At 50.4% G+C, this 13,225-nt stretch overlaps 3 protein-coding genes across 3 annotated transcripts; 1 reads left to right on the top strand and 2 right to left on the bottom strand.

The window, feature by feature from the left end:
• Positions 1–7,715: 7,715 nt before the first annotated feature.
• Positions 7,716–8,309, bottom strand: ACET3X_001582 (uncharacterized protein; the record flags this gene model as incomplete). The annotated part of the gene is made up of 1 exon (XM_069446889.1): positions 7,716–8,309. The coding sequence occupies one exon, from the start codon at positions 8,307–8,309 to the stop codon at positions 7,716–7,718; it is 594 nt and encodes a 197-aa protein (XP_069311824.1).
• Positions 8,310–9,452: 1,143 nt separating this feature from the next.
• ACET3X_001581 (uncharacterized protein) lies at positions 9,453–11,152 on the top strand (the record flags this gene model as incomplete). The annotated part of the gene is made up of 3 exons (XM_069446888.1): positions 9,453–9,641; positions 9,692–10,057; positions 10,118–11,152. The coding sequence occupies 3 exons, from the start codon at positions 9,453–9,455 to the stop codon at positions 11,150–11,152; spliced, it is 1,590 nt and encodes a 529-aa protein (XP_069311823.1).
• A 907-nt stretch (positions 11,153–12,059) lies between these two features.
• On the bottom strand, positions 12,060–12,767 carry ACET3X_001580 (uncharacterized protein; the record flags this gene model as incomplete). The annotated part of the gene is made up of 2 exons (XM_069446887.1): positions 12,060–12,630; positions 12,676–12,767. The coding sequence occupies 2 exons, from the start codon at positions 12,765–12,767 to the stop codon at positions 12,060–12,062; spliced, it is 663 nt and encodes a 220-aa protein (XP_069311822.1).
• Between the last annotated feature and the right edge of the window lie 458 nt (positions 12,768–13,225).

Here is a 13,225-nt window from a genome sequence, read left to right as displayed (position 1 = left end):
CCAATCGACACTTTTATGACTTTCCTCTTCAAGTTTGCCTGCAAACTTGTAACCGTTGGTAGGAATAACTTCCTGAGCTACAAGCACATTGAAGTTACAGTGGTCCTTTAAGTTCTGTACTGGCCAGCCTCTCGCATTCGTGGTATCCATGAAGATGTTTGCGTGGGGGCTGTCCTTAGCTTCAATATCTTCCGGCCAATCCGTACGGTCAGATCGCAGCAATCGCGCAAACTGCCACTGATCCCTACGGTTGACCTTACTCAAATCGCTGTTCCCAGCGGTTCGGCCCCAACAGCATAGCAACATATTCGGGAGAACCTTCACAACTAAGAGAAGCCTCCAGCCCGAAACGAGTAGCCCGCGAGCAGTCAGCCCAAATCTGTCGTCCAGCTGCTGTTTCGTATCGGCCGCATACTCAGAAGTGCGGAACCAGAACATGTCTCCGGGACTGAACACATGATCAAAGCGTTGTCGGATTGGCTCTGGAACCTGCGTCGACCACTTGGACATTATCATCGTATTTAGGCTCTCGTATTGGGGATAAGAGACGGCTGCAAGGTTGGGTATTTCAAGACCAAGGTTTCCGCGCTGGGCACTACCACCGTTGGAAGCCATCCACAAAGCGAAGTCTTGCATCAAGGCCAAAAGCTGAAGCTGACCATATTGAGTACCCAGGTTGATACTGAGTAGAGGTAGTTGGTGTAATTTCCCGTACTCTGCTAGCAACTGTTGTGCTTTTGGCAGAGGCACATTGGTGATGGGTGCGGATTGCGGCTGTTGTGTGATAGGGCGACGACGTATTGACTCCTCAAGGCTATCACGACCAGAACTACGCTCTACACGTGAAGATGGTGGCGATTGTAAGCAGTTCCCAAGTGTAAGACTTCCCTCTTGGTCATCGGCAACCGGCCTGCTCTCTTGTTGAGAGGAATATGGCTCAGGCAAATTCTCTTCTTCTTGAGCATGTGTAGCATTTGGAAAGTTGAGCGGAGCTGGTTTCGTGGGTTCTCCTGTCGAGGCGTCCAGGTCGTTGCTGTTTACGAGATCCGGCTCAAGTGCCACGAGACCATGATCGGGCGGTAGGAAGATCTCTCCAATGCGATCTCGCGATGGGCGTGGAATCACTTCCTTTGCTCTCGTTAGCAAAGTCTCAACGAACGAAAAGAAGGTACTATGCTTACCTTCACGACGACGATATGGCATTTTTGGCAAAGTTGCAACCGCTTAGTTTTCTTTGTAGTCGGAGCAGTTGAGCACGGTGTAAATGTCAGCGAATGGAACAAGTTGTGGAGAGAAACTCTTCAACACAGTGTTATTAAAAAGGCACGTATATATAGAGTACGGGCGTAATGCAGTAGCTCTAGGCTCCCAGAGGGGACCTATTCACCACAGTTGCAGCTTTCCCTCTGCGATGCACGACTGACTGAGCGGGAGCCACGATACGGATAATTGAATGAGATCCGGTCATTTGGTGGTGTGCACAGTTCACGCGAGATGAGCCCAACGTACATTGGCGTTCAATATAGGCCTGATGGTCTTCGAATGCTTTGAGCAAGTCCACACTTACCCACAAGCTCAGAACTTAAGCTTGAACAGTCTTATCCTATGCGCAACAGTTGATCATCGCACTCTTTCTTGTGAAGTCATTCAGGGATCACACAATGAATGTACCGTATTTGGGTCATGATCTCGATCTTTGTTGTAGATGTACAAAGCACCATCGCTGTCAAAGGATCTGACCAGCTTTGTCGTCTCACTTAAGACTACGCAGACTTCGCGCAAGTCCATGGTGTAACGTGTTCTTTCCACAAGACGATAGGTATGTACGACAACGCAGAGTTAGATTTAACATTGTCAGAAAGAGCCTACAGAGCGTGGGTTCCCCGGACAACCCATAGCTCAGGTACGAATGGTGTACGGCCGCGGTTGAAAGATTTGCAACAGGGTCAACACAGAGTCCCGGTTCTTGTCCTGACGGAGGAGCTTCAAGAGAAGATCCAGCTAGCTCTCGCGTTGGGATGTGCTTACAAACGCTCGAAAAAGTCGGTCCAAACATGGAAGCATCAAATAATGTTGGAACAAGCTGATAACAATGGTACTCTTGAGTCGATAAAACACCGCTGGGATATTAAGCGCTCGGAGATCAAACCGAATAAAGAACCAACTGAGTGGCAAAAGAAAACACTCGAGAAGTTGGCTCGAGACCTGGAGCGACTCAAACTGAATGGAAGAATCTTAGACGGAAAGATAGCATCTCTTGATAAAGACCTTGCACGCACCTTGAATAGGTGGCGGGAGGCTTGGACAGATGTACACAAGATTTTAGTGGAGGTATGGAGAAATGCAGGGCGGCTAAGACCTGATGAAGATTCCCATGCGAGTGACGAGAGAGCGGGAAATGGAGTTGACTCCAAGGGCAAAGCGAATGATAAGAAAGCTCATTCTGATGAGCATGGTGTTGAAGACATGTCCATAGTTTTGTCCGAATCAGATCGGGCTGCGGACAGACTGGCAGAGAGGCGACGAAACAACGTATCAGATTGGTGACGTTCGGTCGAGAGCAGTCCACAAGGAAGCATGGTTGATGCGCAAAGCCCTGAATACCGTCAGTTGTCGAAGCGCGCAAACATGCATAGCAACCAACCGAACAGACGGCATCACCAAGGCGACGATCGCCGTGTCAATCATCGCGATGACGAGCAGCCATCTCCAGTCAGACCTCGCCGTTCCAGCATGCTCCCACCACCCTCTCTTGAGAGCAGGCATAGTCCTTCACCCTCAGATGGCATACGAAGTAGGAGACTTGGCCCCGATGCTCACCAAGGACGACGTCGAGACGGCCGATGTCACAGTCCAAGACGTGAGCGACTTCCCTCACGAGACGCATCGAGATATCGCGATCGTGAATCACGCGAAAAGAGGCAGAGTAGGGCTCGTGATGAAAGTCGTCGATCTAGGGAAAGGAGCCATCGGCTCGAAGACGATCGGGGACGCTGCATGTAATGTAGTGGGAGAGAACGCCACCGCTCGTCATATATTGAAGCATCATGTGACGAAAGAGTATCCTTGGTTGGTAGTATATACAGAAAATGAAATAAATTCATAGGCTATGTGATGATGTCGTTAATAGGAGTAAATTTTGTTTCGTTGAGACGTGAACAATGAGACGGCAACTAGTCCTCATTGGTGTGGGGTGAAAGAGTATTGAGCTTTCTAATGAAGCACGATCATCCATAAACACCTCCTACCCGTGGCAGAGACAGCTCATTGCGGGTTTTTACGACGCGTATCGCCTCCTTCAGGGCCCTTTCCATCCGCACTCGGTGTGGGGCTTGGCGTGCTATGGCTGAGATTGAAATTCTGATTCTGCTTTCTTACATTGAAGTTGGAAAGATTGAGAGCAGTTCCATTGTGCTGATTTTGTCGGTTCTGCGTAGTTACAGAAGGCTGGTTGACAACGTGACTGGACGGTAGCTCTGTATCGGCATAAGGAGTAACTTTCTCTTGGTCTGCGCTAGTAGTCTTGACATTTTTGCCCTCAGGATCTCTATCTTTCTGCTTTTCAATGGAAGCCTGTACTGGTGCTTGCTGACGCAGATGTGGTGTAGTAGGTGAGACTGTTTGAGGTGGAGTCCGAAGGTTCCGATCGTTCATGGAGGAGATAACGGGGGTTGATGCTACCGGAGATTGGGCCCCTTCTTCACGGTTAGACCCTGAGTGAGTGGAGCTGAAAACGCTTGACTCTCGAAGTAGCTTTTCAGGCCCGTGGAGGGAGGGATAGGTATCCAGCTGATTGTATAGATGATCTCGCCTTTGCCTGTGATTTGGAAGGGGCATATTATGATGTGGAACACGCTTTGTTGATTGGAGGCCGCGCTGCACAGCAATCAGGTCCATGCCTAAGGGATTCACAACGATATCCCCAGTCGAGCTGTGTGCATATGCCTTGATACCGAGAAAGAGTTCGCGGCTATGGTGTGTAAGTCTTCCTGCAGGAACCATACCCCAGGTAGGCCTGTGCGGCTCTGCATCTACTGCACAGAAGTGTGTATTCTCATTGACAGCCTGGCTTCTACGTCGCGTTTCCGGGTCGAACTCCAAAGAGTGGTGAGGCGTGTCATTCCCGGTAGCTCGCCCGTATATCAATCGGCCTTTGTCAGGGTTATGAAGATGAGCGTGCATCCAATGGTCATCCTGGTTTAGGTTCGATACCCCCTTTCCTCCCCTCAGTTGGCCAGGTGCTGTCCACAGATTCCGTGACGTCACCTTTGTGACAAGAAGCAGACGATATGCAACACGCACCAGTCCTTGCGAGCTGGGGCAACGTTTTCACCGGGTGTCAATCGTGGGTCTGCAGCGAATTCCGTCACACGATCCCAGAATATGTCCCCTGCAGCAAATTAATCGTCGTAGTTGCATTCCAGTGGTTCCGGAACACTACTGGCGCATGGCGATGAGATGATGGTGAAAACGCCTTCACGTTGAAGCGAAGAGTCAACCAAGTCTGCGGGGCCTACGATCTCAATGCCGAGAGCCTTCGCATCGTTGATCTTGGTCACGCAAGGAATAAGCTTGCTAAGTATGCCACGAAAGAGCTCAGTAATGGTCTGGTGTGAAGGGCCCTCACCGTCTGAGGGTGCGCCTTTGACAAATGCCACGATCTGGCCTGTGGTCGCTGCAAAGCTTCTCATGATTCTGACTATCCCCTGGGTCTCTTCTTGAATAAGGTTTAGAGATAACTTCGATCCATCTCTGGTTACTGCTCGATCTTGCGGCGTGCGGTCGATTCGGGCGCGAACTCGTCTATCGCTATCGTCCTCAGAATCTGAGAACTCATGCGGACGCTTTCCAGTGCTAAGTGGAGGCTCAGGCCGGGCCGCCTTATCGTCCGTTTCTTGCTCGCCATTGGGTAGATGGCGGACTGTGCTAGTTCTGAAGTGACCAGCGTTAAACGTATTGCACGCAACTGCCCCAAATTTATCAGAGCTAGCAGCCTATATTAAGTTAGTCTCAATTATTGTCGTCTTGTAACATTCGTGTGTCGTGAGTCTATCGCTACAGCCGAATGCTCCATCGAACATTGTACTCACTGAAAATTCAGAGTTTTGAGATTGCATTATAGCAGGCGATAATTGCAGCGTCTAGAGACAATGTGAGAGTGTGCTTCTTAACACGCTCGGACTCGGTTCAGTTGTGTGATTGACAAGACAACCAGGCATGCAGAGAGAAATGGGGATTATCTGGTTCATTGGAGTACAGCGGAAGCATTGCCCATGATCCGTAAGGCTCGCATTCAGCGCTCAAGCCTTCAGTGAATTTGTCGCCAGTATTCACTGGCCTTCCTACTTAACAGGTAGCAGTCTTTCAAGCAAGCGGTGGAATCTGGCTGGTTGGAAGGTGCTGAAGTGAGTATGAATTGATAATGGGGGTGTTAGCCAAGGCTATACAGCCAATCCACATGCCTCTCGTCTGGCTTCAACTCATCCTTTCAGATGGATGCTAGTTGACGCGTGGTAAATTGACATCGTACAAAGACACGTTCGATGCTGGAGACTGTCAATGGTAGGATGTTTGGCGTTGTGTAACCTCCTTTGTTCATTACTTTGAGGTTTGACTGTTACATAAAGGGCAGTTGTGTCTGTACTTCCATCTTCATCAAACTGCATCCTCAGATTCAAAACCTGTCAGTTCTTTGCACAGCCGGCCAAAGTTGTAAAAAATGACTTACTATGCAGGACATGTACCTACGAAACCTGAACAGATTGTTGCTACTTGGACGGCATCAGCTAAAGGCCGGAAGTACACAAAACAACCTCCCAGGCTGACTGAAATGAACGACGGCGAGTATGAGGTGCTTGCTTTGACACTCTCTAGCGAGCTAGTGACAAAGATCCAGATAGCTCTTTCCATGGCCGGCATTATCGATTATCTACTCAGTACACTAAAGCCAAACTGGAGGACTTTAGAGGCGACGTTTTCGACAACAAAGGCCTGGTCGAAACGCTTGAGTTTGAACTGCAACTCAAGAAGAAGGAGCTTGAGCAATCACTTGTTCCAAGCGACGAGCAGAAAATGGAGCTTAGACATTTGACCCAAGACTTTTATCATGCGCGCGCCAACCAGGATGTGGTTGAGGGCCATATAGTAATGCTCGAGGAAGGGGATAAGAAGGAGTTTGATAGTTGGAGAGATGCATGGTTTGAAGTAGATAGGCTGCTGGATATTGTATGGATGGGCGCGGGGCTCTTGAAGCGATATAAGAATGTCAGTGTTAGTGCCGACGGACCCCACCAGTCTAGAACCGCTCGCGGCATTAATCGCGACGTAGAACGGGCTTCAGCTAGAGAACGGAGAGAGGTTCGCAGCGGAAGTCTATCAACCAGCCACCCAAGGAACACAGAGCATCTAGGAATAAGACGTCAAGACGTGACTGGAGCGCGGACGAGCGAAGGCGATCCGCTCAACGAGCAAGAGCGAGACCTAGATCAATTTAGAAGTCGTCAGCATGAAGACAGTCCTCGTGAGAACAGGTGGAGAGAAGACGTCAAATCTCCCCAGCCAGAGACAAGACTAGACTATCGTGTCGAGGAACAAAATCGACATGAAAGAAGCAGTTCCCGTAGCGCAAGAGGTCGAGACTTAGACCCTCGTCCCCGTTCAGGTCAGGAGCCTAGGCAAAGAGGGAACGGACATGGATGGCCTGGTTCTTTTGAGCGGAGGTATCGGAGTCGTTCGCCATCTTTATCCAGGCAACGAGACAAAGGCGAACGCGGACAGAGAGAAGCTCATGATGGTGGAGAGAGTAGAGCGCACCATGAACGGGGACAGTATCGTGACCGCGGAAGCCCGAACGGAGACCGACGTCGTTGAGACGAGAGCGAACGCATGTTTCTCATGAAGGCATTGCAGAGTTAACGGAAGGCATCGCTATGCCCTTACCGCATGCGCTGATCTTGCTGCGCTACCGTATATAGGCCACAAACAGTATTGTATCCTGAATTCTCTTCCGGCGCATTCAAGTTGTGTTGATGTTGCAAGAGGGAAGACGTTGATACAAATTGGAAAGGCTGATTGAGCGGTCGAGGGGCGTGGTGATTTTCGGCATGGCCGCCGAAGAGGATATTCGAGCGTGGTGGCGGGGGTGGCATGCTAGAGAAGGCCGACGAGTACAGATGAGCCGTGGGCCCGCCGAATCGAGGATGCTGAGTGAGCGCTAACGGAACGCCCGAGCACAGAAGCGTGGTCGACTATCGGCGATGGAGAAGATGGGGAAGGCGTTGTCGCAACCATGACGGTGATACTAATGTGCGGTTGCTCCGAGTGAAGTATTCACGGTATTTACTGATGCTACGTCGTCAAGGCTGTGGTTGTGCTGCGTCGTTTCATGGTTGAGATATAATGGTTAGGACAGAACGCGACAGACGCGTCGTGCGCTGGATGCCGCGGCGTGGATGAGTCAGCAAACATCCGCTCCTCGCCGCCCAAAATTCACAATATATCCTCTTCATCAGTTGCACCACGTACATGTGCCCGATTTCTCTAGGTCTCTATGGGGAAGTTCACTAATCGTCAGCAGTGGGAGTTGAGTTGAGACTAGGTGATGAAGCAAGTGAAATTGCCGCTGCAACTCTTGCCAACAAGAGAGTGCAACAATCATGCGTTGTCGTGGGACATCAATCAGGAAAAGGTATCTTTGTACTAATTCCTTCGACCTCCTACAACTCGTCTTTCTCCCCCTTCCACCCATCACCCACTCCTGTCATCCACTGCACTCCAACCAGCTTCAACCCCTTCTTCGCAGCCAGCTCCTCTGCCCTGAAGCTCCTCCTCTCTACAAATTCCTCTCCTCCAACATCTGCCTTCTCCAAGCTCTCCCCCGCCTTCTCTTCGAAAAGGAGGAACAGATACCGATGCGGTCCGCTCTCATCCTTCGGGCCAGGTGCCAGATATTGCGTCAGCGTCTTTCCTCTTGAGATGATGTCGTCAGGGGACGTAGTCGCTGATGGAGAAGGGATAGAAGCAACAACCCAGTGGCGCCAGTAACCAAACTTTGGGTCGTCTGGGGTCGGCGCGTCTGGGTCGATCATCATGAATGTATAGGTCGTCGCGGAGGATGTTGGTGGCGAAGAGATGGAGATAATAGGTTGCTCCTTGACCTGGCTCACGCGAGCGAGACTTCCATGCTCGGGAGTAAGTCCGGAGGAGAACTTGACACTGAGGTCTAGGGCGGGGGTGAAGGATTCTGGAATGATAGCGGAAGGGAGGAGCTTGGCGCTCTTCAGCGACTCGACGAGAGCGTTGGCGGCCATGTTGATGTGTGTAACCTCCAGAAGATCACTAGATAGACTGGTTGAGCCTTGGGGAAGTGAGCGTATCTTTGTAGAAGTTAACACGCTGATGTAGGTGGTTTTGTTGCATGATGTGAAGGCCAAGGTCGATTGGTGGATAAACCTAGGTCTCGTCTGCTTCTCCGCTTGAGGCTCCGCTCTTGCTCTTGGCGACTTCATGCGGCATAGTTTCGGTATGAAATAGACGACAGCGAAGGTATGCGACGTCGGCGCAGCGGTCTACACGCCGACTATGCATAACATGATCGTGATCTCTTCATATATCCTAGCACGTGCTGTGGGCCGTATGGATAAGTCCCCGCCCTTGATAGAAGTTGACGTTCTGAGTTGCCCGCGTCTAAGATATCTGCATGTTTCATTTACGGGTAGCTGTCATTGTCACATGCTTATAGAGTAAGCACAATGGCACCTATGTCATCGTCCTACCATGATGGGATGCGGAAGGGTCTATCGAAAATGCAGCTAACGTTTTGAGAGTGGTTTGATGCCGAACCCATCATGAAGTATCCGATTTTAAATAGAATTTGAAGATATATATCGGGTTCTTGTGTTGATACAGATATCAGGTGCGTTGAGTTAGTGAGAATCGGGGGGTGCAGAGGCGTGTTTTGGAAAGCCAGATTCAGTATCGATAAGGCCATGCGCTAAGCTAAATTTGGCGCGTTCCCGATGTGGATCGCCCGCGTCCACGACATCTTGGCATTGCGGCGTGGTCGGCAGCCAGCGCGCCGCATTCTTCCCTTCCCACCTGCCGCATCCTCCACACCCATCCCACGAAGCTGATACATATCATTGCGGTTGCTTCATTCTACCTCTGTGTTTCTTTCAGAGTTTTTCTCACCACAGTGATACTGCTACCCAGAAGAAGTTCATTCGGTACTCCCTGAACCACAATGATCCCTCTCACGAGTTCATGTGAGCTGTGGCCAATAGTTGTTAATCATCCAGGACCAGGGAGGTGATCATACGGATACCCATATAAAATCTAGATGTTTTACACCGCATGCCAATGCAGGGTCGGCGGCTTGTGTTTTTTTTTTTAAAAAAAAGGCGCATTAGCCTCGCTTTTCACCAAATGCCAGAGAGTACAAGTTTCTCATCGCCATGAGACTCGTTGAGAGGATAATATATGGCTTCCTGGCTGTGGCCGCAGGGGTTTCGGCTCAAGATGCGTTCGAAACACCCGACTTCAATGTAACCGAGGCTCTCATCGGCAACGGTGTTGACGTTTCTGCGATTCCTGAACTGGCAGGCTTGGTCGCTCGATCGTCCCCAAGCGGCTGCTCCATCGCAGTAAGTAGGGAGGCTGAAACTCCCTTTAGTATCTACTAATTTCCACATAGTGTAACTCACTCGGACTTATCTTCGGCAAGACAAAAGTTGTTAGCGGCCAGAATGCAGAGTATTGGTCAAATCAACAACTAGCCATTGAGCCATACTGTACATTCATACCCAGAGCAGCCCTTGAGGTGTCAACACTAGTGTTGATATCGCGCCTCACCCAATGTCCGTTTGCTGTCAAAAGTGGTGGACATGCAGCGTTCCCAGGCGCTTCTAGCATTCAAGGAGGCATTACGGTTGACTTGAAAGACTTCACTACACGCACGCTTTCCACCGACCAGAAGACTGTCGCTATCGGTCCGGGCAATCGATGGATTGATGTGTACCACTACCTCACCCCGTACAACTTGACTGTTGTTGGTGGCCGAGTACGTTCAGCTTGCTCATTTGGCGAAGACTTCCTCTGAACAAGCACTAACATAATGTAGACAGCACATGTTGGTGTTGGTGGGCTTACTCTGGGTGGAGGAATCAGCGACCTCACCAATGAGTACGGTCTTGCTTGCGATAATGTCGCTTCCTACGAAGTCGTCACCGCGTCTGGCATTATTGTTAATGCGTCTCCGAAAGTCTTTCCGGATCTGTATTGGGCTCTGCGTGGCGGCGGCAACAATTTCGGTGTTGTCACGACGTTCAATTATGAAACCATCGTACAACCTCCCATGTGGGGCGGCATGCGCATTCACGATACAAGCACCACGCCAGCATTGATTAGCGCTTTCGAGAACGCCATCAACAACGCTGAGGAGGATACGAAGTTTGCACACGTCGTGTCTTTCACAACGTACGACGTCTATCAGCTCGCTTTCACTGAACTCGAATACTTGGTTCCAGTCGATCTCGCAAATCCTCCCGAGATCGCGAAAGAGTACCTCGGCATTCCATTCATGCAAGACAATACCGGCAACAGCACGCTTGAGGATTTGACGCCTCACAGAAGTAATGATATGCCTTCCGGGTTCCGCACTTCCATGTGGTCTGCATCATTCAAGATGAGCGCCGAGCTCATCCAAAAGATGACCGACTACTTCTTCGAAATCGCAACCGCTCTCCCCGCCGTCTCTGTCAACATTGCTTTCCAAGCGTTCTCCAAGCCGGCATTGCAAGCTATGCAAAAGAAAGGGGGTAACGCCCTTGGACTCTACCCTGAAGACGGGCCGTTCTTCCACGTCTTGGTGTATATGGCTTGGAATGAGTCTAGCGACGATACCACGATGATGAAGGCTACTGAGGACTACATTCAAGTCTCCAAGACTATGGCTAAGGAGCTTGGGGTAGATAACAATTACTACTACATGCCATACAGCAGTGGGTATCAGCCTGTTGTCACTGGTTACGGCGCGGGGAATATGGCAAGATTGCAGGCTATTTCGAACAAGTATGACCCAACACAGGTTTTCCAGAACTTGCAACCTGGGTACTTCAAGCTTGATGGAAAAGCACCGCTCGGAGCGAGTGTGTAGAGGCAGCGTAGTGCATTGATTTTCCATAAATTGATCGCATTTTTTATTATCAAACTTAGAGTCAGTTCCTCTCATTATGCTGACTGCGTTCATTATGTTCATGTGGAGATGGCACAGATATTGCTACGGGTAGCTACAACATCTCGATGTGAAGGCTTTCATTAAAACTGTTATGAGTGGAATCCGAAGCCAAGCAGTTGCATGGCGATCTATGGCGTCTTAACCAACATGCATACTGAGTCCAATATACTACAATACTTTCTGCGGCTCCACTATCTCCCACCTTCCGAAGTCCAGCTTGCAACGCGCTCTATCCATGCCGCATCTGCCATTGCCTTTTCTCCACATCAATGGTAATCCGCCATATATGATCTAGCTCTACCCTGCGCGGGTTGTGCGGTCGGAATTGTCCGAACGGCAGCACCTTCACAATGAATGGGGCTGTCTGCGGTTTGAGACATGTTTGACTACGGATCGAGCCTCTCTGCAAAATGGGTGTCAGGATTCGCGAGCGTGTTGGGCTATGTTGTGGTAGTGGCGGACACTCTTGGTCATTTCTTGGAATGCCAACGTCGAATGAAGCTGTAGTCGACCCCGGACCGACCTCGTTGCGCGAAAAACGTTCGTCATCAACATGGTATGAGCTAACATTAATGTTCCCTGGACCAGTTGGAGCAGCCAATCTATACTGCACCGGCTCTCCATTGCCTTCGTGCGACGGCGCAAAGGTCTTAGTGAACAGAATCAAATCACCACTACCAGAATTAATCAATAACTGGCGTAGTTTTGTAAGGGTTCTGGTAGCCTTGTCTGATAAGTCGACGCCTGGATCTGCACCAATCAACCGACGTTCTTGAGAAGTACTTGGAGGCTAGAACGCACGTACGGCTAACATTAGATCCTTGTCCTACTGTAGGTCTGCGTCCGCAGGCATGACAAACCCAGTAGCTGCGAAGTCCTTCAGGGCGTATTCGGCTAGGGCGTCCAGCTGTTTACGCTGAACATGTAGTGCACCACCCCTGATGTCTTTCTCGCGTTGACTCATGTTGCTAAGCAGAGAGGGTGCCTTGTTCTTAGCTGTTAAACGGTCTTCAGCACCATCACCAGGCAGCGGCAGAGAACTTGAGCCGGGACGTGATTCTGAAAGGTCGGACTCTGGGTACCGTGGGTCTCCTTGACCTTCAGCCGAAATCTTGAAGCTTTGCTTCCTGCTGGGAGCGATCCTGCCGATAAGGACGAGTAGGAGTTCTGGCTGCAGCAGGCGTACTATGATGTTGCAGTCTGGGGTTTCGATAGTGAGTGTCTTCAGCGCGGGTTTCAGCGACTGATCCTGGCTAGATCCGTTGCGGACTGAGGGCTTCTGACGTCCTTGACAGTGGTCTTTCCAGGTCATAGAAATGAGGGCAGCCTGGTCGCGAAGCTCCTTGGTCTGCACTGGCTTCGAGTACGCCAGTAGTGTGCCATTTGGAGACATCAAGCTACTGACGTCAGTCGAGGAACACCACATGGTACATGCGACTTACAATAGCTGGGGCCAGACATATTTGTTTGTGTTGTTAGTGAGCCAGTCGCTCACTTTGGCGATGTTGATCATTGGAAGATGTGCTGACGACATGATTAGAAAAGGTAGGAGAGGGTGTTCAGAGCGAAGAAAGCAAGACAGAATGTGTGTGCAAGGATTTGCGCGATACGTAACAATATAGCGAAGTTAACTCGTTATGGCAGTTGGAAGCGACATGGATGGATGGATGGTGGTGATGTGGAAGAGTGTCTACGTACCTGGTATGTGGTTGGCGCAACTACTTTCGTACTGTCGTGCTGCTGCTAGGCCACCGATCTGCGCCTTCTTGGGGACTAAACGCGGATCCAAAGTAGGGGGGCGCGTCGCAACGGCAAGGAACGCGTCAGGACACGAGGAAAGACTGATAACGTCACAGGAGAGAAGTTGCGCGTGTCCGTTTCCTCAGCATGACGATGTTCAACGACGAGGTTCACAAAGGACGAAAGCTATGACCACCTGGGCAGGAGCCGGGGCCTTGTTTTCCGCCGCACGTGCTCTTGTGCCCAGCCATT

This window comes from Alternaria dauci, chromosome 1, assembly GCF_042100115.1.
Source record: "Alternaria dauci strain A2016 chromosome 1, whole genome shotgun sequence".
NCBI lineage: Eukaryota > Fungi > Ascomycota > Dothideomycetes > Pleosporales > Pleosporaceae > Alternaria > Alternaria dauci.
This window is presented reverse-complemented; position numbering and strand designations above follow the sequence as displayed.